Raw genomic sequence first — 25,123 nt, 5'->3', positions numbered from 1 at the left:
TGAAATATAACACAAAGAAAAACAGCTTTTTGATCGGAGGGGGATTTCAATTACCAGAGTATTTCTCTGCTTTGTTCCTGCTATCTTTGATGATAAGAATAGAAAACTACCCTTCTTCAAAAATGTTAATTACCCGTTAGCTTGTCCATAATTTCTCATCCTCATATATTTCCCTTGTCTTTTTATAGCAGTGTATTCAGCAGAGGAGCACATTCCCCTCAGAAGGTCCAGATATTATTGTCACCAATATCAGAAATCGCATATCATTTGGGCCTTTGTTGAGACAAGTGAAGAATTCTACCATCCCGGAGGAGATAGGTAATTATTAACTGGACCCTAAAACAAAAAACAATCAATTTGAGATAACAGGGCATGGAAGGGAAATGCTCTAGGACAGGAAATGAGAGGCGACTGTGCCATTCATCAATACAGAGTGAAGAAAATAGCCATATTATTATGTGTCTGCCCTGTGAGCAACTATGTATACACAGCTCTTTATGGTTTTATCATCGATGCTTCTCTAAACCATGAAGGAGTTTTTCAGTTCAATTACGATGTATAGTGGAAATTTCTTTCCAACATTGCAGGAACATCTGATGATGGCAACTATAGAGTTATTTTCTCTGTTTGATTTCAGGCTCCTCGGAGCTGGACCTGGTTCTGGTGATGGTTAGCCTCGTGATTGGCTTCTGTCTCGTCTCTGTAATGCTACTGCTAGTGTGGTTGGCCTATCGTCGGCGAGCAAACAGGTTACTCCACTCAGCAGCTCCATCGCAAGTCTGCTGTGGTTGTCCACATCCAGGAGGTGACTTGATCTTACCGTGACCAAGGAGGAACCGCTGCCAATTACACTGATCAAGTCTCCACCAAAATAGCTGCAGACAATTACATTAGTCAACAGACAGTGGAGCAGTCAATCATATTAGCCACAGAGCAGAAGTGGCCAGTGTTATCAGCCAGCATAGGACAGAATAGACAATGAGGAGCAATCCAATTCACACCTCCTCGCATAGGTGACACAGCTGTTGCAGTCAAATTTCACACTTAACCATGAACAGTCTATAACCATTCACTGAAAATAAACACCATCTGCAAATAGAAAAGCTGCTCTGATTCTTTCATTTTCCTTCACAGGCAAGAAATCAATATGGTTTGGTACACCACTTTGGGACAGATAACTGGTAAATATCAGTGTGATATGATGTATGCATTACTGGTTTAATGGCATCATTGCATGTGTGTAATGAATCTGTTAAGGAAAATGTCACGATAAGTTTATTCACCATTGCAAGAGAACTCCTTGCATCATCATAATGATTGTTATTGCATCAATATATAGTTATATGTAGCACTGCAAGTGTGATAAATGTTTGATTATTATGTACCATCTAATAACGCAACAAATAAACTCTCTGTGTAAACACAGAACAGCTTCTCCAGATATTGTTTACTAGTTTTGATGTGTTCCTTAAGAAATGCTGTTAATCATTGATGCATCTTTTTGGATCTTACTTGAATTCTTGATTTGTTGTTTTATTCCTTGATGAGTCGACTTTCTGTAGATGTTGAAGACAGAGTGCACCTTCTGTTTTTCAGTGGGAACAGTCATGAAACTGTAAAAAGCAACAAATTCAGCAATGAAGGTTCTTTATTGATGAAGTTCCACAAACAAGAGTCCTGATCAGAATTTTAAAGAAGACAGAGATGAGCAGTTGGCATTAAAAAGGCTCTCTTCTTTCCAACATTACGACTAAAAAGTTGCTGCTGACAATTTCTTTTATCTTTTTGAAATAATAACATTCACACTCATCTCATGCACTGATGGGCTGTTCAGAACTGAGAAAGTAATTTAGATATTAAACTCCTTTTTGCATTCACCGCTAAACTAAACGGTTCCCATCATGCTGTAATCATGTGCAATACCACAGCTTAAAACCAGGAGTGCTGAAAAATGTAAGTAGGCTCATACCTGTATTTTGTTCCGTGCATGTCCTATGTCATATAGAGATTTTTTAAGGGACATAATGGGAATGTTAAAAAGGGCTATATGTTCCATGGCTCTTTATAAACCATCATGAAAAAAAAAAAAAAAAAAAAAAACCCATTACAAAACATAAAAAAAAAAAAAAAGAAAAAGGAATTCCATTATTAATTTGCTCACAGTTTCATTTACATGGCATGGAATGTTGTTGCTAGGTGTCGGAAAGAGCTTAGGTCATCAAATGTCTAGGATAATTATTGTTTGATCAAGTTTATAACATAATTTGAAGCATTTTTCTGATTAAAAAAAAAACAAACAACAACAAATAGAATACAATAGATCACTTTCCACCAAGTGGGATTTATTTGTTTCACCATCACAACCTACAAACATACATAGTAATGTATAGGTGCAATAAAGTGACCACAAATTCTAATGTATCTAAAACATTAAAAAGGTAAACAAAAAGAAAAAGGCAAAAGTGCAGCAGATCAAGTCAACCTCTGTGGATTAGCGACCGATGGCATTTGTTATAAAACAAAACAAAAAACAATAACAAAAAACAGTATGAGATTAATAAGATATTCATGCAAAATGGATCACATTCGGCCCAGTACAACAGGAGGATTAGTGAGTATCAACACACTATCAAATTGGGAAAGAAAGACCCTCAGGACAAATATTCACTCCTAGTAAAATCTTATAAGCTTAACATGTAAAACAAAGAAGAAAAATTAGCCAAATCCATTCACACCAGCAAGTTAATTAATAGGTAGTTTACATGCTGATTAGTAACACATTTTTTCATACTGTGTCTGTCAACAGAAGTTGCTGGAAACTCTACCAGAGAAGTAATTTATATCTTAAATTATTCTGTCAGAAATGTCATAAAAAAAACTAGTTCAAATTAAGCTTAAACAGCAGGGAAAGTTTGTCTGAGAAATACTTTGATCAAGACAGATTCTGCTGTATATAAAAGTAGCTTTGCATCTCAAACTTATCTAAATTACCTGACAGACAGATTTGAATCAGTGCACAAAGCAGAATACATCATCATATCTTAAAATTTCCTCGAAAGGAATAATCCTTGCCGCTCCTCCCAAGGCAATTCACCATGCTGCTCATGCATTTTTCCTTTTTTTTCCCCTTTATAAATCAGGGTCAGGACAAGAGGAAAACATCCACATAAGATAAAGATTTGATCAAAACGTGTTAAATGCTCTTGAGAGACACACAAGAGGCAATTAATGTTCTAGTCTGAATCCCATTGCGTATTTGCATGCGCGGCAGAATAGATAACTCATTGCTCCTCACTATTTCATTTAGTTTTGTTATGTTTGCTGCTGCCTATGCTTGGAGAATATGGATCAGAGAGGCTGGATTTAAGCTATTAGAGGACATGAGGGGCAATGGAAAAAGCCTTTAGCTCTAACCAGTCAGCTCACCCAGTGTGGTGGAGCCTGCTAATGCAATTGGCTGACCTGTGAGATGTGGCTTCCATCAATGAAGACAGACTTTCCCCCCTCAGGTAGCCTATCAGGAATCTGATCACGACTGCCTGGTTTTCATTGGAACATCAATCCCTGAGTCTGTCCTAAATAATAGTGTGAGTTAGTGAAGCATGAAACTATGGCTGTCAGTGAAAGTTAAATTCATCTTTGGAGTCACCCCACCCCACTGAATACTTAAAGCAAGTTGAAAGGTTGTATGATTGGGAGATCATTATGCTGTTAGGATTTGACTCTCAAATTAGGGGTATTAACCAGTAAAACAAAAGCAGGCAGGGAAAATGTCGTTTTTGCAGAAGTTTATGTGTAATAAGTTACAGCAACTGTACGCAGGTGTGAAAAATAACAGGGTTAAAAAAAACAAACACATCTGTCTCAATTTAACGATTCTGTTCTTTCATGTTTTTCAGTCACCTCATATTTGGCAGAGGGATTTGGCAGCTCACCACGATGAGCCACAATACGCTGGAAAAATAATGAATCTATGTTTTTGAAACAATATATCTACATATTTTTGCTTTTTGTGTTTATAGAACCCAAATGACAGTGCATACTTATAAAGGGCACGCAGTGGATAAACTCATCCTTGGGCTGTGTGCATCATTTCCCATTCAACAGCCTGACTGCAAGAGCTGATGGATTTAAAAGAAGCAGGAAGGGAAAATCCTATTGAAGTTGACTTATTAATCAGAATTTCAAACCGTGTCTTAGAAATGAAAACCTGACCAGGGAGGGCTTGCAGTATATAAGAGGAGAAAAACTGAATGCAGCAGACTGACCTGTAGCTGCACTCTCATGAGACATACACAATGAGCAGAAACCCTAATGAATCCCATTTACATTTTCAGTATATGAAAGCTGGACAAAGACATAGAGAGATGGAGGTTTGCCTGGTGTGGGTTGCAGTTGTGAGTTTGTGCTGGAGATGTACATCATAATCTCTGCAGGAGCCATATTGAATCCAAATGTGCTATGTGCTTGAAATGAGAAAACCCGAGGGAGAAGGCACAGATATCCTACATGACTGCCAAAGTGGCCAGCGACCCCTGGGAAGATCGCGTCCATGTGAATGTGTGGGAACGTGCGAATGTGAGCTCATCAATTTCTTTTACATTTCAACACGACCTTATGTCTCCAGATAAATTCCGCTGTAAAGGGGACTGAATGATGGTGAAATATATTTGCAAAGGTTGTTAAACTGAACAGCAGGTGGGAATAAAGAGGGAGGTTAGAGAGGAGGTCTTTGTTTTCTCATTTATTTAAAAGAGCTTCCTTTTGAAGAGCTATCCTTCACAGAAACCAGTTTAAAGCTTTTCTCTCAAGAAACAGCTTTCTTTAATGATGCAGGGAGATGACATCTCTAGTGTCAGATATATTATGCAGTGAATGTCAAGACAAAATATGAGAACTGAAAGGGGTTCACAAATCCTTTCCTACAAGGCAAACCATTCAAAGTCAGCTCTCTGAAAATCTAAATTTGAATTTCATTTTTATTGATTTATAATGAATGTACACCCTGCTACCTTAATTGCATGGGTAGTTTCACAAAAGAATCAACTAATATTTCTTTCACAGTAAAACCAGACAAACTTAACAGAGTGGCAGCAGGTAAAAGTAATAAAGTAATTCTTGCAGTGAGCCTTTATTATTGTTATTATTGTTGTTTTATTTTATTTTATTTTTTTTTAGCAGTATTTCTGTTTCTGGGTCTCAAAAACCAGGTAAAACCAGATCAGCCGATTGTAGATTTTCAGTCTGAGAAAAGAGGACTTACAAACAAACAACAAACTTTCCCTGATATTTTGTGATATAACAGCAACATATTTTTAATATGTTTGCGTAAATGTCCAGAAAGCTATGATATTATATCATGGAGAAAAAAGCTGGGATTGAGGTCAGTGTTCAATTCATGCAGAAAATAAAATCAAACCAAATAAAATGTCTACAAAACAAAGGTCTTTTGCAATATTTCAGCTTGGAAGTCGAGGAAAACTGCACATGAATCTTGCTGGACAAGTTTGACAAGAAGTCAAATGCAACTTACATAACTGTATGAGTTTAGTGCAAGTGAAGGTAAGCAAGAATATATTATATACTGGGTGGACTTTGAAACAGCAGTCTATGTGCCAATGGACTTATTAACTGTAAGTGGTATTTTTGGTGGAAATTCATTCACTTATATCTAGTTAATACATGAAGATCTGAATGGATTATTTAGAGCAACTGTGAAGGGGCATTGCTGTAAATACAACTACACACACATAGTGTCACACACCTAGCCCCCGCTGTTTGCTAACTAGCCAAACTGAACTTCAAATTGCAGACCACTGTGCCGTTCCACCGGAGCTGTTTGGGGTTAAGTGCCTTGTTAAACTGCAGTTTGATAGAAGTGGATGGTTCATTAGACAGTTCATTTGTAACATCTGTATGTCATACAGACTCAACTCACAATCAGTATTTCTATCTTATCAACTTGTGTAGCTAACACCTAGTTGATCAGCCAACTTCTTATGAATGTGATCCTATCTTGGCACTGGAAGGGAAAGATTGTGAAAGTTAGGCCAACAGTCCTGAGAGCAGAAAACCTGTTGTGCAACATTGCAACGCAAACACGCTCTGCACCTTAGCTCCTCCTGCGGAATAGGAAGATACAGATAGTCCTGTTTGTTTGGCTGTTTAACTCGCTGCTGCTTATTTTAATGTGTGTCTGCGTTCTAAACTTCCTCCTGTCCAGAGTGACGTTTTTGTGGCGCTACTGACTGATATTGATTTGGAGCATTAACCCTGTTTAGTGTATGCGCAGGAATTATAGAGTTGGCGTGTCGCGTGGATTTGTTTGTATAAGGATCTTTGTACCCATGGCTTGCCAAAGTGGATCCATTGAGCCAGTCAGGCACTTCAACAAGGATGAATTTGAGGCCGATTGGATTAAGTTGTCAGAATGCAAGTTTGGTCAGGTGTATCAAGTAAAGGTCAAACTTTGGAGGGAAAAATGTGCCTTGAAAAGCTTCGACACAACCACGTGGGACTACAGGTTCTACAGGTAGGAGTTCAGTTTGATTAGTCTGATACAAGCAACATTTTAGGAATTTCATAGCATGTCAGCAAATATTCCTTTGAATTTAACTTGAGAGATAATCTGTTTCGTCAGCCTCCTTATTTGATTTCCAAAATAATGTCTTTAAGTCAAAATGGAAAAGAAAACAGTCTTTTCACCAACCATTCCTTTTCCAATTGTAGGAAAATGATAGACGACATCTCCAACATGGTCAAACTGAAATTCAAGTACATTATATCCATCTACGGACTGTGCAGTGAGGCAACTGCTCTTGTGATGGAGTACATGAGTAATGGATCGCTGAACAATCTCCTAGCCAGTCACACTTTGATGTGGCCCAAAAAATTTCAGATGATTCACGAGGCCTCAATGGGGATGAATTTTCTTCACAGCATGAAGCCTCCACTGCTCCATCTAAACCTCAAGACATCCAATATCCTGCTGGATGATCATCTTCATGTTAAGGTCATTTGAGCTCCGTCAGCTTACACTGAACTCTCAACAGTGTTTGAGCTCCTCAGAGAATTGTGTGATAATCCTGTACCGTACGATATTTCCTATTTATTTTTCATAGATTTCAGATTTCGGTTTAATCCGCTGGGAGGAGGACACGAGTAAGATGGAGTTCATGGAGTGTCTGACAGCAAGAGGGAACATGGCTTACATTCCTCCAGAGACCTTCATTCAGTGCCCTGATCCTCCAGGAACTACCTTTGATGTTTACAGGTTACTCTCTGAGGGCTCTTTTTGAAAGCACACCATCAGAATTGCTGTATTAAATATTTTGATTCAGTGCACAGCTTGTTCTCTTCAGTATATGTTTCTGATCTGCTGTCCAGATATATATACTATATATGCTATTCTGATCAGCCTTTCTTTTTGCATGTTTGGATGCCCATTTTTTTCTTATTTGACATTAAAGACACACAAGACACTTTGTCAGTGCCTTTTATAAAAGGCAGAGGAAGCCACAGAGTTCGCAGATTGCACAATATGCAAAAATGGGATTATTAGTACTGAAGTGCGTCTTTCTGCTTTGATCTACAGCTTTGGGATTGTGATGTGGGAGATTCTGACACAGCAGAAACCGTATGCAGGTAGGAAGTAATTCATCTAACATGCATCACATCTTCATATCAAACAGATTTTTGAGCGTTACTTCAGGAAGGAGTCCTGTAATACTTCACATGAGCGCTTAAACAGCAGAGAAGAAAAGGTATTTTTCATGCAAGGGGCTTCCTTAACTGACATGTACTGCAGCTTTTCAAGAAAAATGACATTTGTCCATTTTTTCCTTCATCTTTAGCTCTCATAGAGTGGACTAAATGTCACAAGAGCAGGGGAGAGAAAATCATATGTGGTTAAATAGGGAGAACAGCATTTTGCAATGTTAACTGGATGAAGCCTATGCTGTATAAGATAAAGGGATCAGTAAATGCTGACTTTATAAAAACCAAAAGAAAATCTCCATTGTTTTTCTACTTAATTGGTTTCAGCAGAGATGAAGTACAAGTGTTTTATATCACATTCCTTTTTTCCAAGGAGAGGACGAAGAAGCAAATGAAACACTGCTGGGGTTTGTTTGTATTAGCTGGATGGACAAAAGCTCAACCCAAAGCCACCCAGGGTGGTTATCAACTCTCTGTAGTTAAGACTTTCCTCTACAGGCTGTCTGCATGCTCCAGAATGAGGGTGTTAATGCTTTATATGACACGTCCTCTGCACCAAATACACCAATCACCACAATTAACTTTGTTAATCAGTCAAAAGCAACAAATTGATTGAATGACAACAGGAAATGATCATGCAGTGAGCAAAGCGTGAGGAAATAATGAGTATAATTCTGACAGCAAATTGTGAAACATGTAAATTGTTAATTGTTATTGCAAAATATATTTCAAATGAATTGCAAAACAATGTACTGAATGCTTGCTCTTTGCCTGACATGACAGCTGCACATAGTATAAGTCTGAACAAAATGATCTGCTTAGCTTTTGGTCAAATATGGAAACAATTTAATTGCAATGGTGTCCAGAGATAAAAAAAACTATTCTTAAATCTTTGTTCTATTAGATCCGTGTTGGACGCATAAAACAGATTGGCAAGCCCGTTGAAACCAAAGACAAAAAATATGAGCTTGTTTCACTAATTTGCAAATATATCCTGATTTGGATGAGCTCCATATCCTATGGTTTGCTGTCCTGTAACTAGATGAATTTGTTCTGTGTTATTAATAACTTGTCTCAACAAGTTTGCACATAAAATTGTTTTTCTCAGCTAAGGATCTTTATCAGTTTTTTGTTCAAGTAATTTGTTCATTGAACACTGAGTAGAAAACATGTTTTTCTTTTATAAAATAAAAGATTTCTTCAGTTAAGCTGAACTGCAACTAAACATTTTGGTCAAAATGTTAATATTTGATAAATATTTTTTCTATATACTGCACACTGGCGCTTAGATGACAGATTAATCAATACTGACTTACAGCCAGTGGCTTACAACCTGGCTTTCATTCAACTCGGTAACAAATGCTTTCCATTAGTTTAGCAGGAATCGACAGATTCAGTTTTTATGTCTGACAATTAAACGTTCCTTCTGCATTACGTTGTTCTCCTGGATACATAGGTACAGGTCTGATTTTGACTTAGGGACAAAAAAATAGTCCACAGAATCCCCTGAAATACATTAAATGTGTTTTTGTACTTGCACTAATTCAGTGGACAGACATCTGAACAAGTCCACGTCTATCACAACATTCAGATTTATTTTTTGCTAAACTGCATTCAGGAATATTTTACTTAATCATGTCCATGAATATATGAGATAATAACATCTGACTACATATTTTCTTCATGTCCTGGGACCAAATATGTCCATTATCAGATAGAATTACAAAGACAGTGATAAACCATTGTTACAGAGAACATAATCTTCCTTACTGTTCTAATCATTTTGAAAGAGAAAATCCATACGAAATCCATTTGACTCATTGCAACTGCACCGAATTTGTGAATTTTTGATAATTGAAGGACGTCTACCAAACAGAAAAGGCATATTTGTAGTCTGTAGGTTTGGTGATGGTCTGGTAAATGTTTCAGTATGCCAGATAATGACTTTGTTTAAATTTTAATAATTTAACTTTATCAAAACACAGATTTTTAAATTTTAGTAATTTTTTGCCGACATGCTGTTGCCTTGTGAGAAGGTTGGGCTCATAGATCACGTGTTTAAAATATTCCTTGCTTACATTATTTACTTTTAAACTGAAAGCAGCTTGATTGCTCTCCGAATTCATCCATTTACATGAAATTGCCTGATTAGGTTCATTATGTCGACTCTGGCTTTAGATACAAGGTTTCTTTTCTTGTCAGACAAGAAGTATTTTAGAAAGTTGCAGTTGTTCATCCTTAAACATGTTTTGATTGTCACTTCAGTCTTTGGTATTTTGGATGACTTTTTTCCACATTGTTAGTGTGGATCGAGTTTGTGATGTTGATATAATATCCTCGTCTCTGCACTGGAGGTTCAATCTGAGATGGTTCTTGGTCGTATTCTTTAGAGTCTCTCCAACTTAACAACACTAATAGTTTGATTAGAATCATTAAGAAAACAGTCAAAACATGTTAAAGGGAAAACTACAGTTTCTTTAAAAAAAAAAAACGCAACGTCTGACAAGGAAAGAAGGTTTGATCCATTTATTCTGACGTCTGTTTTGTGGATGCAGGGTGCAGTATGACAACAGTGCTCCTGCAAGTGTCACAAGGTAAGAGACCATGTTTGGGGATGATGCCTGATCAGAGGCCGAGTGAGTGCGACCAGATGATCAGCATCATGATGCAGTGCTGGGACCATAACCAAGGGAAGAGGCCACACTTCTCAGGTACAGCAAACAAATGGCAAAAAAAAAAAAAAAACATTTAAAAAACAAAAAAAAAACTTTTATTAGAATTTAGAAACGTAATTTCTTTGGTGGAACTTTTGTTTCTTTCCTTTTGTGTTCCATGTTTTCTCCTTTCCTCGCTCGGTTTAAAGGTTAAATAAAAAACATGCTACTTGGAACACATTCTTATTTATTAGTAAAATGTACACAGTCAAGAGAATTGTAATAATTTCAACATTTTCGATAAACTTACAGCACAGTTTGATGAATTGTGTTAATGTTTAAACAAACTGAGTCATGCTTATTTATAAAAAAGCAAAACCATACAAAAAGGCTGCAGCATTTTGTGATTCCCTTAGACGTGACTGCTATTATTACTGAATCTGTAAAAGAAATAATTTGGAATTCAATCATGATATTTCTTCATTGCCGTAATTACAACAATCCCAGCGGGATATTGAAAGTTCAGATGGACATTTGTTGAGAAACACACACCTGCTGTTTTGTTTGCAGACACTGTGAGGAAAACAGAAGCTCTGAACGAAGTCCTGAGAATCCCAGGACCAGACCATGGTTATAAAAATGGCGATGTGGGGCAGAAATCAGATTATCCTCAGCTGGTCTTGCCACTTTATGATGTTAGTTCTGCTTGATACTCTGCTTTGATGGTGCATCAGTCTAGCTTGCTCTTTTCACACAGCTCAAAGATGTGTTAAACCTTCATCCTTAGACACGTTTGATGATTACATTTATTTAATTTCCTTTTTGCCTTTTGTGCTTTAGATCACTTTGCCTGAGATGTCAGCCATTCCTTCAGGTAAACACAGGAATGGAAACGTTTGTTTTCCTTTTTTTTTTCTTCCACTTTTGCAACTGTTCTCCCATGTTTCACATGCTGTTTAGCCACAAGTTAAAGATGAATACATCTACAATATTTGCTGTCTTCATGGATTAATTAATATTATTTATTTACAAAAACACAGAAATACATTTCATGACAATATTCCGTGCAACCGCACATCATGAAATAAACTTAACAAAAATAAAATAAGTACAACAATGATAAAAAAATATATATTGTAATTGCTTGAAACTTGTTTATATAAATATCCAATTTTAAATCGTAATATAGATCGTGATAAAGGCAAGATGAGTGTTTACCTTGGGCCTCATATTGTTGAACTTAAGATACAAACTTGGCAATATGTTTAGATTTGAACACATTATTCTTTATTTTAATAACTTCATCACATGTCTTGGGTTAAATCCTTTCAATATCACTTAATTTCACATGAGAAGTAACTTGCATTCTGGTGGCCAAGTCCCACCCATATTTTTCAAAATACATGAAAAGGGTGTGGACAAGTGAAAGCTGGTACTTTGCTAGATTTGCTGGATAAGACCAAGTAATGTGTGTTTGTGCTATCACAGCAATTTTTATTTTCAAGCCAGTCTCATTTGATATTATATAACATAATATAAACGTATCTGGAATAGCAGTCTATTCAAACACTACAACTATCAGCCATAATAATAATGGTAATTATAATAATTATAATAATAATAACAATAATTAGATTAGATTAGATTAGATTCGATTCGATTCGATTCGATTCGATTCGATTCGATTCGATTCGATTCGATTCGATTCAATTCGATTCGATTCGATTCGATTCGATTCGGTGGTGATGCTAAGCTACATGTATGGCCACAGCAACTCTGGCGCAGACTGAAAAAAACATGGCAGCCAATCAATGCCTACAGACTCCTGACCACAGGACACATCCATACACCAGTGACACAGACAACAGAATAAACACACCAATTAAATATTCCACATCCACTCCTGATATTACCGTTCCACAAGATTCCAGCCTCTGTAATGTCATATCAGCAAATGACCTGAATTGACATCAGAATTTATTAAAATCCATTTTCCACTCCGTATATGGTGATACTCCAAGCATTCCTGCTCTCTGCTTTTATTTCACAGTTGAACAACATGGCAAAGACGACATTCTGTCTCTCCTATCCAAAAAGGACTTCAGTAGTTTCAGGCAGTCTGTGAAAAAAGAACATGTACACACACAGTTTTCTGGCCAAAAGAACCTCCTTCACTACACGGTAGCCAGCGGTGATCCAAAGAGTGTGCAGCATGTCCTGAGTCTGGGTGCAGAGGTCAACTGTACAACTGCCAGAGGTTATACTCCTCTTATAGTTGCTGTTCTCCAAAGGTCCGTATGAAAGTATAGTAACATAACGTTTTAAGAGTTGCTGTCGTCGTTGTTGGAATGTGTTGACATTTTGTGCACTGCAACAATGAAATTTAATATAAAATGTACGATATGAAACACTGCATCTTTTCCCTATAAAATGCATCATTTCCATACAAAACATGTACAATTCTGATTGAATTTATATACTTCATATTTACTAGTATTGATATTAACATTTACAGCAAGATTTTACTTTGGCCTGGTGACAGATATGTTTAGTTTTACCACACATCTCTTCGTTCCTCTGGTTGGGACTGAATTGGAGACTGCTGATCAATCAGACGTTCCAGAAAAATATAATTATAAGGTTTACACTAAGAAGCCAAGTTGACATGTGAGCTTAATTTTCCCAATCCAAGCAACTCTAATGAACAGCTGGATGTAATTACTTATTTGTAATGCAGATATCAGAGTGATATGAATCTTTTTCGGATTAACGCCACTTTTACTGTCAAAAGTGTTGAGTGATTTATTTGAAAGTTTAACAATATCTGGAGGAAACTATTGTTTAACAGGTTTCATGACATCATCGCTTTATTGCTGGAACATGGAGCAGCTGTAACCCAGGGAGATGAGGATCAGTGGACACCACTCCACTTTGCTGCCCAGAATGGGGATGATAGGACGGCCCGCCTCTTGCTGGACAAAGGAGCCGTGGCAGATGCCCGGGAAAAAGATGGTTGGATGCCCATCCACCTGGCCTCCCAGAATGGTCACGAAACTACAGTGCGGCTGCTGCTTTCACGGTTGTCGGAGGAAGCTGTTGTACGACAAGAGATGGTGCGAGGAAGGACATCACTTCACCTAGCATCTTGCTACGGGCATCTAAATATTGTCAAACTCCTCCTTGCTCACGGAACAGATCCCAATGGCGCAGACGCCTCTTCGTCCACCGCTCTTCACTTAGCAGCTGAGCAAGGCCATAACCGTGTAGTCAGACTGCTGGTGAAGAGCGGGGCAGCCTCTGACAGTGCAGACAGCAGAGGATTCACACCGCTTCACCTGGCCGCTCTAAACGGTCATACAGGCATATGTAGGCAGCTGTTGTCAAATGGGTCCAACCCAGACTCCAAGACCCTAAAAGGTTGGACTGCCATGCACCTAGCTGCTCTGAGAGGACATGACTCTGTGGTGGTCCAGCTGGAGAGTCAGGGTGGATGTGTGAACTCAAAGGGTCAGAATGGATGGACTCCTCTGCACCTTGCGTGCCACCAGAGTGAGTCGGAGGTAGTGGCAAAGCTCCTGGCAGCCAGAGCTGACCCAAACCTCACAGAGGATAGCAAGGGGTGGACACCGCTACATGTTGCTTGTACCAGTATGAGCTTCCCTTGTGCCCTCCACTTAATATCACATCGTGCAGATGTCAATGCGGTAAACTCAGGAAAGACCACACCTTTACACCTGGCAGCCCAGCATGGCTGTGTGCCCATTGTGAAGGCTCTGCTGCTGAATGGAGCCGACCAAACACTGCAAGACTCTTCTGGATTCACAGCTCTTAATATAGCCCACCAGTGTGAAAAATGGGAAATAGTGCAGCAGCTGGAAAAAGGATGTTAAGTTAGACTGGAGTTTTTGTCGAAACCGGTGTGAATGGAAGGATTGCCGCAGTGTGAAAGCATTAATGATACAGCTGGCTTATTCTCCTCCTTTTGAGTAGGGCTTAAGTTAAGCAGCTTAAAGCAGGATTTTCAAGAGTTTTAAACGTCTTACAAGTTTTTTTTTTTTAATGGAAAAAGATTATTATACTTCAATTATTACATTATAAAGACAAATGTAAATGAAGACATGTTTTTCTCCATTGCATCTTTCCTGCTAATGTGTAAAAGCTTACATTCAATTGTTTATATTTCTTTTAATTTTGCCAGTTCTTACCATAACAACAGCAGGAACAGACGAGATTGAGCCATTTGTGTCAAATCAGGTATTCCAATTGAAACAAATGACTTTAAAACCTGTTAAACCTGACAGGGACATTACAGAAAGAAATGATAGTGACTGAAAATACTGGGGTCAGAATCAGGTGAAATAGATTATAATGACAACACATATCGATTGGCTTCTTTTAATCACCATCGCTTGTGCGCCTCTGTGCGCCTCTAATGTGTGCTGCTCTGACAGAAGATGAAAATGAGAGTATAAAAAAAGCAGCAGTTGAAACATCTAGGGAATGCTGTTTTTTTTTTTTCTTTCTTTTTTTACAAAAAGTTTAGTTTTCTTTTTTTGTGTGATAATCTACTTAAACCACAAGTGACAGATGTGACAGCTGTATTTTTAAATGTAATATTAAACTATATTTATTACATATACTGTATGCTCAATGACAAGTTAAGATAATTTTCATTTATTCCCCCAGAGACTGATGGAAGCAGTGCCCAGCTTGTGCCACACTCAATTACCACTCTGACATCTTATTAAAATAAAATGAAATGCATGTATTCGGGCGCAGTATTGACCTACACTTTCACAGGGTTTTCTCTGCAACCACTAGAGACAAACTCTGATGGACGGGTGGAAGTTGAACCCAATCAAATAACTGTGGAGGAAAAGTGCAGATTTAAATTCCACTCTGACTTAACTTTGATTTTTCTTGGTTGCTTTATGACTGTTTGCTTGCTTTGCCATTTTTAAAGAGTTGTTTTATTCCTCAAAAAAGAGGGAATATAATGTGTGAACCTGTGTATTTTTGTTCATTTTTGGTTTATTTTTTTATGTTGATTTTTAATAACTCAGTAACATAAAACTGATTTTACTTTTCCAATTCTTTTAGCATTCAGTGGAAACAGAGCCGTTTCTTGCTATAGGCGGACTAGGCAAATGCCTGTGGCCCCAAGCCACCAGGGGGCCCCAAAGTGGCCTCTTCAGCCTCTTCTGATGAGAATTAAAATGTCAGTTTTTATCTGTGGCTATTTTGTGTTTATGACTCCCCTGATGGGCTTAAAAATAAACATTTGCCTAAATAAAATAAACTGCAATAGTTAGCACTGGCTGGTTTTTCTTTTACTGCATTATGAGGACAATTCATATATATGGAGGGAGTTAGCTCAGGTGGTGGAGCTACTTGTCTTGTGACCTGATGGTCGGCGGTTTGCGTCCTGCTCCCTATGCTGCCAGTTCATGAGTGATGGTTTGCTGTTTTATGTCGGTCTCTTTGATTTTCTTTCTGTTTTTGTTCACGTTACATTGCTAACTTTTGATTGGTACATTTTGATACAATACATTATTTTCAGATTTTGTACAACTGTATCTCTATATAGCTATATAAACAATAAATGTAAAGAAAGAGTTGAACGTAGTCAAGACAAACCCAGCAACTATTCCCATAGTTTGTTCAGCATATGGTTACAATAATCAGTGAAATGTTGAAAGCAGATTGTGTGGAATTACATTTCACCAGGTTGAATAATAATTTGTTATTTGACCAGATAAAAACTGATAAATCCAAATGCATCAATAAACAATCAAACATGTAAGGATCAAATTAATTTGTACATTTATTTATATTGTAACTACCTTATGTCTTTGTTAAATAGCATTATAAAAATATCTGAGCATAAAAGCATGTAGTTTTTAATGTTTGACAGTGACCTGTATCCTGCAATGGACTGGCGAGCTGTCCAGGATGTACCCTGCCTTTCGCCCAAAGACTGCTGGGATAGGCTCCACTTTCTCCGCGACCCTGAATTGGATTAAGCGGTTAGAAAAATGAATGAATGAATGAATGAATGAATGAATGAATGACCTGTATCATAACCCTGCCCTTTGTAACAAACCAAACTGTGAGAAAAATCAGGTAAAAATGTGTGAAGTTATTGTTGCGGTTGGGCCTACACCTTACAAATAAATGCATTGGAGGCGCAACCATGAATCGGGCAAATAGCTGTTATATGATGACATCACTGATGACTTTGCAAGTAAAAAAAGCCAGGAAGCAAACATTTTGAGGACGATACACTCTAACTGTTAAACTGAATAATGTGGGTAATTATAATTATAATAATGCTGATTAATTCAAGACTAAGGTAATTTAACATTACTTTAAGTGTTGGTCTGTTGGACATTCTTATTTAAAGTAAACACTTTTTTTTATAAATATTTGATGTTTTCTATTTATTGATATGTAGACAGTTCTTTTCCTTGTATTATAGTGTTTTTTTTAAACAGTTCAACTTGCTGAGAGGCTCACCTTAAAGATCTTTACTTTTACCTGCAGCCTGTTTTGCTCATGAAGTGTAATAGATGGTGGCATCTTAGTAGACCATCTAAAGCAATGATCCTCAATTCAACAACAGCCGCACTCAATATACTAAGACAAGAGTGAAAATACCTTTCCACACTACGTATCCTGCTACGTTGCCGAATCAGTAACATTCAGCTTTTCAATAATGCCTCTAGAATTTGGGTGTATCTTTTTCAATATATATACGGAGAATATATATTTTCAGAAAGCAGTGGTTGCTTCATGAGCCGCAAGTCAAGAGTCAGTGAGCCGCCTGTGGCTAGCGAGCCGCGCAATGAGTAACACTCTTCTAAAGAGTTAGGAACCTCTTCATCTGAGTTTGATAAACTAGAGGCCCCCAAACAGCATCTTGCCTTGGGCCCCCGCAAAGCTAGAAACGGCCCTGAGTGGAAAGGTCTATGCTTGAATCCCACAGTGTTCTAATTGTTACAAATAATGATTTAAGTTTAAGACTCACTCAATAGATTAAATGTTGTTTTTAAAAATCACACTGTCTGATAACACGGTTCCATAGGCAAGCTATAAAAATGGTTTACTTACATCAAATATAACATTGCTTCAATCCTGTTTTTAATTTAAGGAGCTTTAGAAAGTGATTGACTGCTCCACTCTCTTTGCAACTGACTATTATAGTTTGCAAAGCTGCTATCATATGAAAAGACAATCTCCGGAGAGCACTGTGTTTAGAGTCACGTAGGATGATTTCAATTGAAAGATTTCTTTCAACTGCTGCCTTCGGTGTCAAAACAAACCAGTTTGTCTGGTTGTTATCTGGTGACAGGTATCTATGGAAAGCACAGCTGTGTCATTGTATAACCTGCCTAACATTTCTTTTTCCTTCATATATCCAAATGAAACTATGTTTTTTTGAAAACCATTGTTTCAGCAACCTTCCCCCCTCCCCCCAGAAGAGTTCAACTCATGTTTCCACCAGCATCTAATCAAGTCTACCCAAATCAATGGTTCTGCCTCAACCTTTTTACACATACAGTGACACGTCAGAAACCTTCTATCCCAGACACTAATTGGGTTTGCAGCCACCTAAACTAATTCTGTTTTCTAATCGGGAGACAAGCAGGATGAGGATAATGCCATACAAGTTGCTGCTTCTACAAACAGAAAATAAACAAGAAAGACTGGAGTGTGTGAACTTCTAATATTTGCTTTTCTACAAATTGTAGTTTGAAGTTTGACTTCCTAATTGTTCTAGCTCCAGATTTCTGTAGACAAATAGACAAATAAATTTCTTTTTTTTTTTTTTTTTTTTTTTTTTTTTTGTCTAGTCCAGCATTTAGGCAAGCAGAATGATGGTCTGGATGCTGTGTTCTGCTGAGCAAATCTTCTCTGCCAAGGGAAGCTTTATAGATATAATGATCCCCTTGACTTTCTGAATTTTTATTTTATACCTCTATTTTTTTTTGTATTATTGTTTGAATTGTAGAGTTTGTACTGCTGGACCTGAGAGGACAGACGAAAGACAGAAAGGAGAAAAAACACCTCATAAGAAAAGTGAAAGAGATAAAGGGAGAGGAAAGGGAGAGAAAAAAAAAACAACTAAAAAATAACCCAAAAACAAAAAGAAAAAAACAACCTACAGATGTATACATATACACACATACATACACACACGTACATATACACATACATACATATACACACACACCTCTATGCACACACACACACACACACACACACACACACATACATACGTACAAACATATACGCACTCGCCAGTATTAACACATATACATACACATACAAGCCAACTTTAGATCATGGTAACTAAAGTATGAATCTAAAAAGTTAAATATAAATGAGAAACAAACAGAAATGAGAAAACTAGTTGCTGTTAGTGAATAAACCTGCAGACAACTCGGTGACTGTGTCACATGCAGAACATGCAGAGTGGAACGTGTTCCGGAAAAGGTGATCATGCCAGTGTGACCCTTCCCACACAAAGGCAAGAGGCACGCCAGGAGTACCCCCGAGACCAGGGCCATCGGCAGCCATCCCCAGGCGCAGACCCCAACCGCCCCACCCCGGAGCCAGCCATGCACCGACCCAGGAGGCGGCAGAGGGGGGTCCCAGCCAGAGTCCCCCGCAGTCAGGGGGAACAGGCCCCGCCGGGCACCGGCCACCCAGGGCAGACAGAGCGCGGGCCCCACGGCCCCAAGAGCCAAGAAGCAACCCCCCACCCCCGCAGGCAGAGGGCCCAGCCCACACCGACGGAGGGCCGGGATCCCCAGACTGCCACCGAGCGGCAGCCAGGCCGCACCCCAGTGCACCAGCAGCGCTCCCCGAGCACCAAGACCCTCCCCCATGCACGCGCACGCGCGCGCACACACACACACACACACACACACACACACACACACACACACACACACACACACACACACACATGTGCACACACACAAGCACATGCACCCACCCACCAACCCCCACCCACACACACCCACACGCATCCACACTTCCTCCTTAAACACACCCTATCCACCCATTCTCTTACACACGCTCAAACTCACACTCTCCTACCCCCGTTCTTTATACACACCCCCTCACACACACATCCCTGCTCCCTCTATAATCACCCATTCTTCCATACACGCATACCCCACTCTACACACACACATACCTCCCTACACCCCTCTATCCACATTCACACTCCTCATTGTACACCCACCCCATCACTTCCCCGTACCACCAACATAACCCCGCATACACACCCCCACCCATCTGCATACACCCCCCTTCCTCCGATCCCAGCGGCCACCCACTTTCCTAAATTCTTACACCCTGATTCCTCCCCTTACTCCCCCTCTACTCTAACATTCATTCACCACTTCATCCATTGGCTCATGCACGCCCTTACCTTTCTTTCCCAACGTGTCCCCTGTGAGATACCCCCGGGGGAACAGGGGATAGGAGGGCCCCGATCAGGGCCCCACAACTACCCCCCACCCCTGTCAATGCCCCCCCACCACTCCACACATGCAGCCGATCCAGCACCACCCAGGGCCAGCAGGTGACCCACCCCTGCCAGCCCAGCCCAGACCCAGGCCTCCTGAACAGCACCACTCCCCCCCACCCAGAGACACATTGCAATCCCTCCTCCTTCACCAACACATTCACACTCCCTCACCATCAGCCTGGTATACCCACACATCTACACACACACACACCTACAGACCCACACATACATCTATACACATACACACCCATTCTAACAGATACAGGACCAAAAGTTTAGTCCACCTCCAAAACCCTACATCCCACTCACCCCCCTGCCCACCACAAAACACCTCTTCCCATTCTACCTACCCTAGAACAAACTCCCCACTTCTCTCACTGAAGACCTACTCCCTTCCTAATCATAACCCTTCACCCCCCTATACACCTACATACACATGCACCCCCCCACTCCCCCCTACACACGGACCACTACCCCCCATAAACATGCACCTCGACACTCCTCTATATACACACCCCTATCTCCCATGCATTTAACACCAGATTCCCCACACACAAGCCCTTACCCCCTCCCACACACACACACACACCACCTACTCCCTCATCCACACCCCCAACCCCCCACACAATCATGTACTATCACATTCCCCAAAACCTCCACCCCCACACATACATGCCCTAACACTCCCCCTTACACACAACCCTACCCCACACAAACTCATGCTCAACTACACTCCCCATAAACCCCCACATATAAACCACCACACTCCTCCTACACCCCACACACTTATGTGTACTATCACAGTCCTCTAAACCTCCACCCCAACACCCCTCACACACTCCCGCATACACACACCCCTCACCTTCATGTACCACTACAGTCCTCGATACACACCCCACATATACACCACCGCATTCCCTCATACGTACCCCACCTACACCCCACACACTCATGTACTTTCTCACTCCCCTAAACCCCCACCCCTACACCCCCACACATACATGCCCCAACACACTCCCACATACACACACCCCTACCCCCCATTCATTCATGTACCACTACACTCCATACACACCCCATACACACACAGGCACCCCCCATCCTCAACTCAACAAATAGCATATTTCAATTAATACAGATTCCAGATATTTGCTGGATACAAATAGATAACACACGGTATTCTTATTACAATTACATTTTTGTATTGGAGATCTAAAAAAAAAACAGGTATGCTATTTCACTGAATTGTGTAAATGGAAAATAAGCATGAAGCAAAAGCAGAGTTTGCAATGTTCAAATATGTTTGAATGTCAGCATTTGGAATGGCCCCCTTCATCATCAGTCTGATCCCTCTTAGATAAGATTCCTGTCATTTTTAAGTAGACTTCAGGAATAATTTTCCAGGCTTCTTGATGAATACTCCAAAGATCTCATTTGAATGTTCTGTTCACTCAGGATGATGTGCCACTGTTTCAGTAATATGGAGATTGGCTCTGGGGAGATCAGTACATGGCTGATTGTCCTCCATTGTGATAGTTTACCCTTCTTCAGATCCATGCAATTTTGTACTGCATGGTAGTGAGTCTGAGATTGTAGACATAATCAGAAAAAAAAGCGTTTGCCAATTAAATACTTCCCAGATAGCATTGTATGATCATACATAAATTCATTAGTATTTATGATCCCCAACACCTCTGATTGAAATGCAGCTCCAAACCATGACAGAGCTTCAGCCTCCACTGAGTTTTACAGATGACTGCAGATACTCTGTGTGGCTGGCATCCGCTTCATACACACTGTTGAAGATTTTATGCAGAATGTTCAAATTTGGATGAACTCCTTCAAGAACTACTGCCTCTGATTTTCAGTCCAGGTTTTGGGTAATTTGGCATTTTCTTCTGTTTCCCTCCCCTAAGAATGGCTTCTTAACATACAGCCTTTGATGGACACTATTCCTAAGTTGACTTCAGTAAACAGTCAATGGAACACCTGAGGGGTCAAATACATTTGTCAGGTCCTGTGGCAAGTCTTTACTAAGTTTTCTTGATATATTTTTAGGGGCAGAATTTGCAGATCTTTAAAACCTGTTGAAAACTGTTTCTTTTCTTTTAGGTTTACCTTTTAATCTTTAATTGTCCAGTTTAATCAAATTTAGTTTATTTGTGACAGGAACATATTGCACACATAAGGATTATACAGTGACGAGTCGTGTACTACACAGTTTTAATGCACGACGCAGAGTCTAGTACACCACAATGTGTAGCAGAGTCCAGTAAAACTGTAGAATATATGGATCTGAGGTGTTTAATTTGGTTATATTGTGGTCCCACACAGTAAACATCTTATAACAAATGTTTTTTGGTTTTTTTAAAAAAAATAAAACTTACTAAATAAACTATTTCATCTTGGCCTCAATTTACTTTTTATGCTAAATAACTGTTTTTAAGCTACATCACACTTTTCTCATTCACCTATCAAAAGCCAGCTGATCTTTTTCTTTTTCTTTTGTGTCTTGTCCAGCCTTTAGGCAAGCAGAATGATCGTCTGGATGCTGTGTTCTGTTGAGCAAAAGCCAGCTGATCTCAATCACTAAGGTGACACCCATAACAGAGTGATATTACAGTGATTTAACTTACTGAATTCTGTGTGCGTACATATAAAAATAATCCATGCCCATTGGCATTATATTTCTTACTGACCACAGTATAATGCAGAGGTATCCCAGGCTTTTTGTTACTTTCACTGTTAAGGAATACTCCTTTATGTATGTCGAAATATCTTCTGCAGTTTTCATATTTGCACTATAAGAAATTTATCCAAACATTTTTAACATATATTTTATGGGTAGAAGCTGCTCTGGTTCATCTCTTAAGGGGCTTATATGCTTGAATAAATCATAAGTAAATTCTGTAGTCTTTATACTTCTGAAAACTGTCAAGGCTGGTCTGTAAATGAGACAAAAACTAAAATATCATTTGAACGTCTGGACAACATCGGCTCAGAGCATTTAAAGAGATCACAGAGTTTCGACCTGCTGTTTGCTTGTTTAATTTTGCTTTTAATATATTACCTAAAGCCCCTTTCACAACACTGAAAGTACAAATGAAGCACAGAGGGTCTCTCTGACATTCACAGCTCACATCTTTATGGTTAAGGATGTAATTTAGTTTCTTAGCAAGTCATAAGAAAGCCGCTACGTGCTCTGCAATGCCCCTTTTCACTGGCGGTTCACTGGCGGTGTGAGCTCACCATTCAGCAGTCCCCTGTGGTGACAAGCAGCTGAAATCATGACTGAAGCAGCTGTGTCTTTTAGCCCAAGTGTGCAGGACTAAGCAGACATCTAGGTAAGCAAATCTGCCACAATAATTGACTGACTAATCTATCATGTCCCCTGGGGGATGATTTGATTATATGGAAAACAGTTTTGCATCCTATCACTCTAAAGTATGATGGAGAAAAATGCCATCGGTCAGTTTATTAAAGTGTTCGGGGCGTTTGCTGGCTTTATTGAGAGTTGTCAGTATTTTCCACTTCATCACCAAACTTTTATTTAGGTTCGTGAGGGAAACATTTCGATGACATTACTGTCAAATTGCCTTGTTTTCTCTGGTGTATTATCGGAATCAGAATCAGAATAATTCATTGCTGTCATACTTTGCTGCATGAAAAAATTAATATTGTCCTTTCAGCTGCTTCTCCTGGGGGCTGCCATGTACCTGTGAAATGATTAATGGTGGGTCTCACTGCTATCTAACTCAGAACAGACACTCACCAACACTCATTAACTTGCACTATTTGGATATGATATACATTTTATTTTATAGCAGCATCTTCCACCATGGATGATTGTTCAGTTCATCTATCTCTGCTAAGGTATCTGTTTGATTCATCACACCTCTGTCTCTCTCCTCTATTATATCTTTTATCCCATAAAGGATATCACAAGACCAATAGTACTGTGACTCCAAATCAAATGTTAATATTTGGCTTTGTATTGCTACAATAAATTGTGGTTCACAGATTGTTAATTCTCTCAATTAATTAAACTGAAAGAAAACCTTCAGCCTCAGTGCTGCAGAGTGTTTTTGTGAATTTGAGAGCCAGTGAAGCGCCATTTGTGCAAATTAGTGGAGTAATTTCAGTGAATGCTTTTAGCACAGCACCACCTTTTAGCATTTTCATAATGCATGAACCATTTGTTTTCTGTCTCAAAAGCTCTATTATATAGTCAGTCTATTTCTATTGACTGAAAAAAATGATTTGACACAGATGAAAATTTGAAAACCTATAATATACATATTTCTAAATGTTACTTAAATGGTTGACTTTTTTTTTTTTTTTTTTTTTTAAAAAAAAAAAAAAAAATCCTTGTATCCTGCAGCTGAAATAGCAACAAAACCATAATGATACTCAAATAAACTTGATAAAACATTTAACTGTAATATTTAGTGCTAAAAAACCCAAAGCTTTCTGCAAGCAGAAATGAAATTCATGGAATGTGCACCAGGATTGTTTTATCATACGGTAGACAATTATGGAGCTGTTTAATTATGCAGGATTGAATAAAGTCAGGAGGAGCATGTTTGTATAAGAGTGCAGCTTTGTAGGCCAGTGTGCATTATATAAGACACTGTAGTAACATGGTTTGTTCACAAAGACACATGCCAAAATGGTCCACAACCAAGCCTGAGGCAGCGGTGCACAGTGTTTCTCTTCCAGTTGTTCAGCCCTGCCTTGGGGTGATAAAAAGACTAAGTTCCCTGACAAGTAAGAAGATGACAGTATTATAATGTACCCATTAGAAACAACATACATAATGACATATTGTTCTTCTTAAGTAGCAATTAGCCACTGGGTTGAACTACAATGAGTCTCCTGGATATTCTCTTTGTATTTCTTGTGTTTTCCTTCGCTGTGTCAGTTCTATTGTTTGTGTTCCAGTCTTGTCCCATTTATTTTGTCTTTACTAAATTTGGTAAACATTTTTTCCCCTTTTTTCTTGTTATTTGGGCTCCCGCCTTTTTAGATTTACTGCCCCATCCTAATTCATTTCACATGCCTTGTTCTCCTGACAGTTCTCAGCGTGTAGCCTCATTTCTCAGCTTCTGTGACTGTCTGTTTTTCTTTTTTTTTAACGATGGTTTAGTCAGTCTGTTCATTCTGCATCCTTCCTTGGGTTATTTCTTGTGCCTCTGAATTGCCATTGAACGGT

The 25,123-nt window shown here is 39.1% G+C and overlaps 1 protein-coding gene across 1 annotated transcript; it reads left to right on the top strand.

Annotated features, from left to right (window-relative positions):
- Window positions 1-6,347: 6,347 nt before the first annotated feature.
- Window positions 6,348-14,260, top strand: ankk1 (ankyrin repeat and kinase domain containing 1; the record flags this gene model as incomplete). Its single annotated transcript, XM_079245952.1, has 9 exons — window positions 6,348-6,532; window positions 6,730-7,012; window positions 7,122-7,273; window positions 7,595-7,644; window positions 10,272-10,427; window positions 10,941-11,065; window positions 11,211-11,244; window positions 12,421-12,661; window positions 13,219-14,260. The coding sequence occupies 9 exons, from the start codon at window positions 6,348-6,350 to the stop codon at window positions 14,258-14,260; spliced, it is 2,268 nt and encodes a 755-aa protein (XP_079102078.1).
- Between the last annotated feature and the right edge of the window lie 10,863 nt (window positions 14,261-25,123).

This window comes from Telmatherina bonti, assembly GCF_933228915.1.
Source record: "Telmatherina bonti genome assembly, chromosome: 9".
Lineage (NCBI taxonomy): Eukaryota > Metazoa > Chordata > Actinopteri > Atheriniformes > Telmatherinidae > Telmatherina > Telmatherina bonti.
This window is presented reverse-complemented; position numbering and strand designations above follow the sequence as displayed.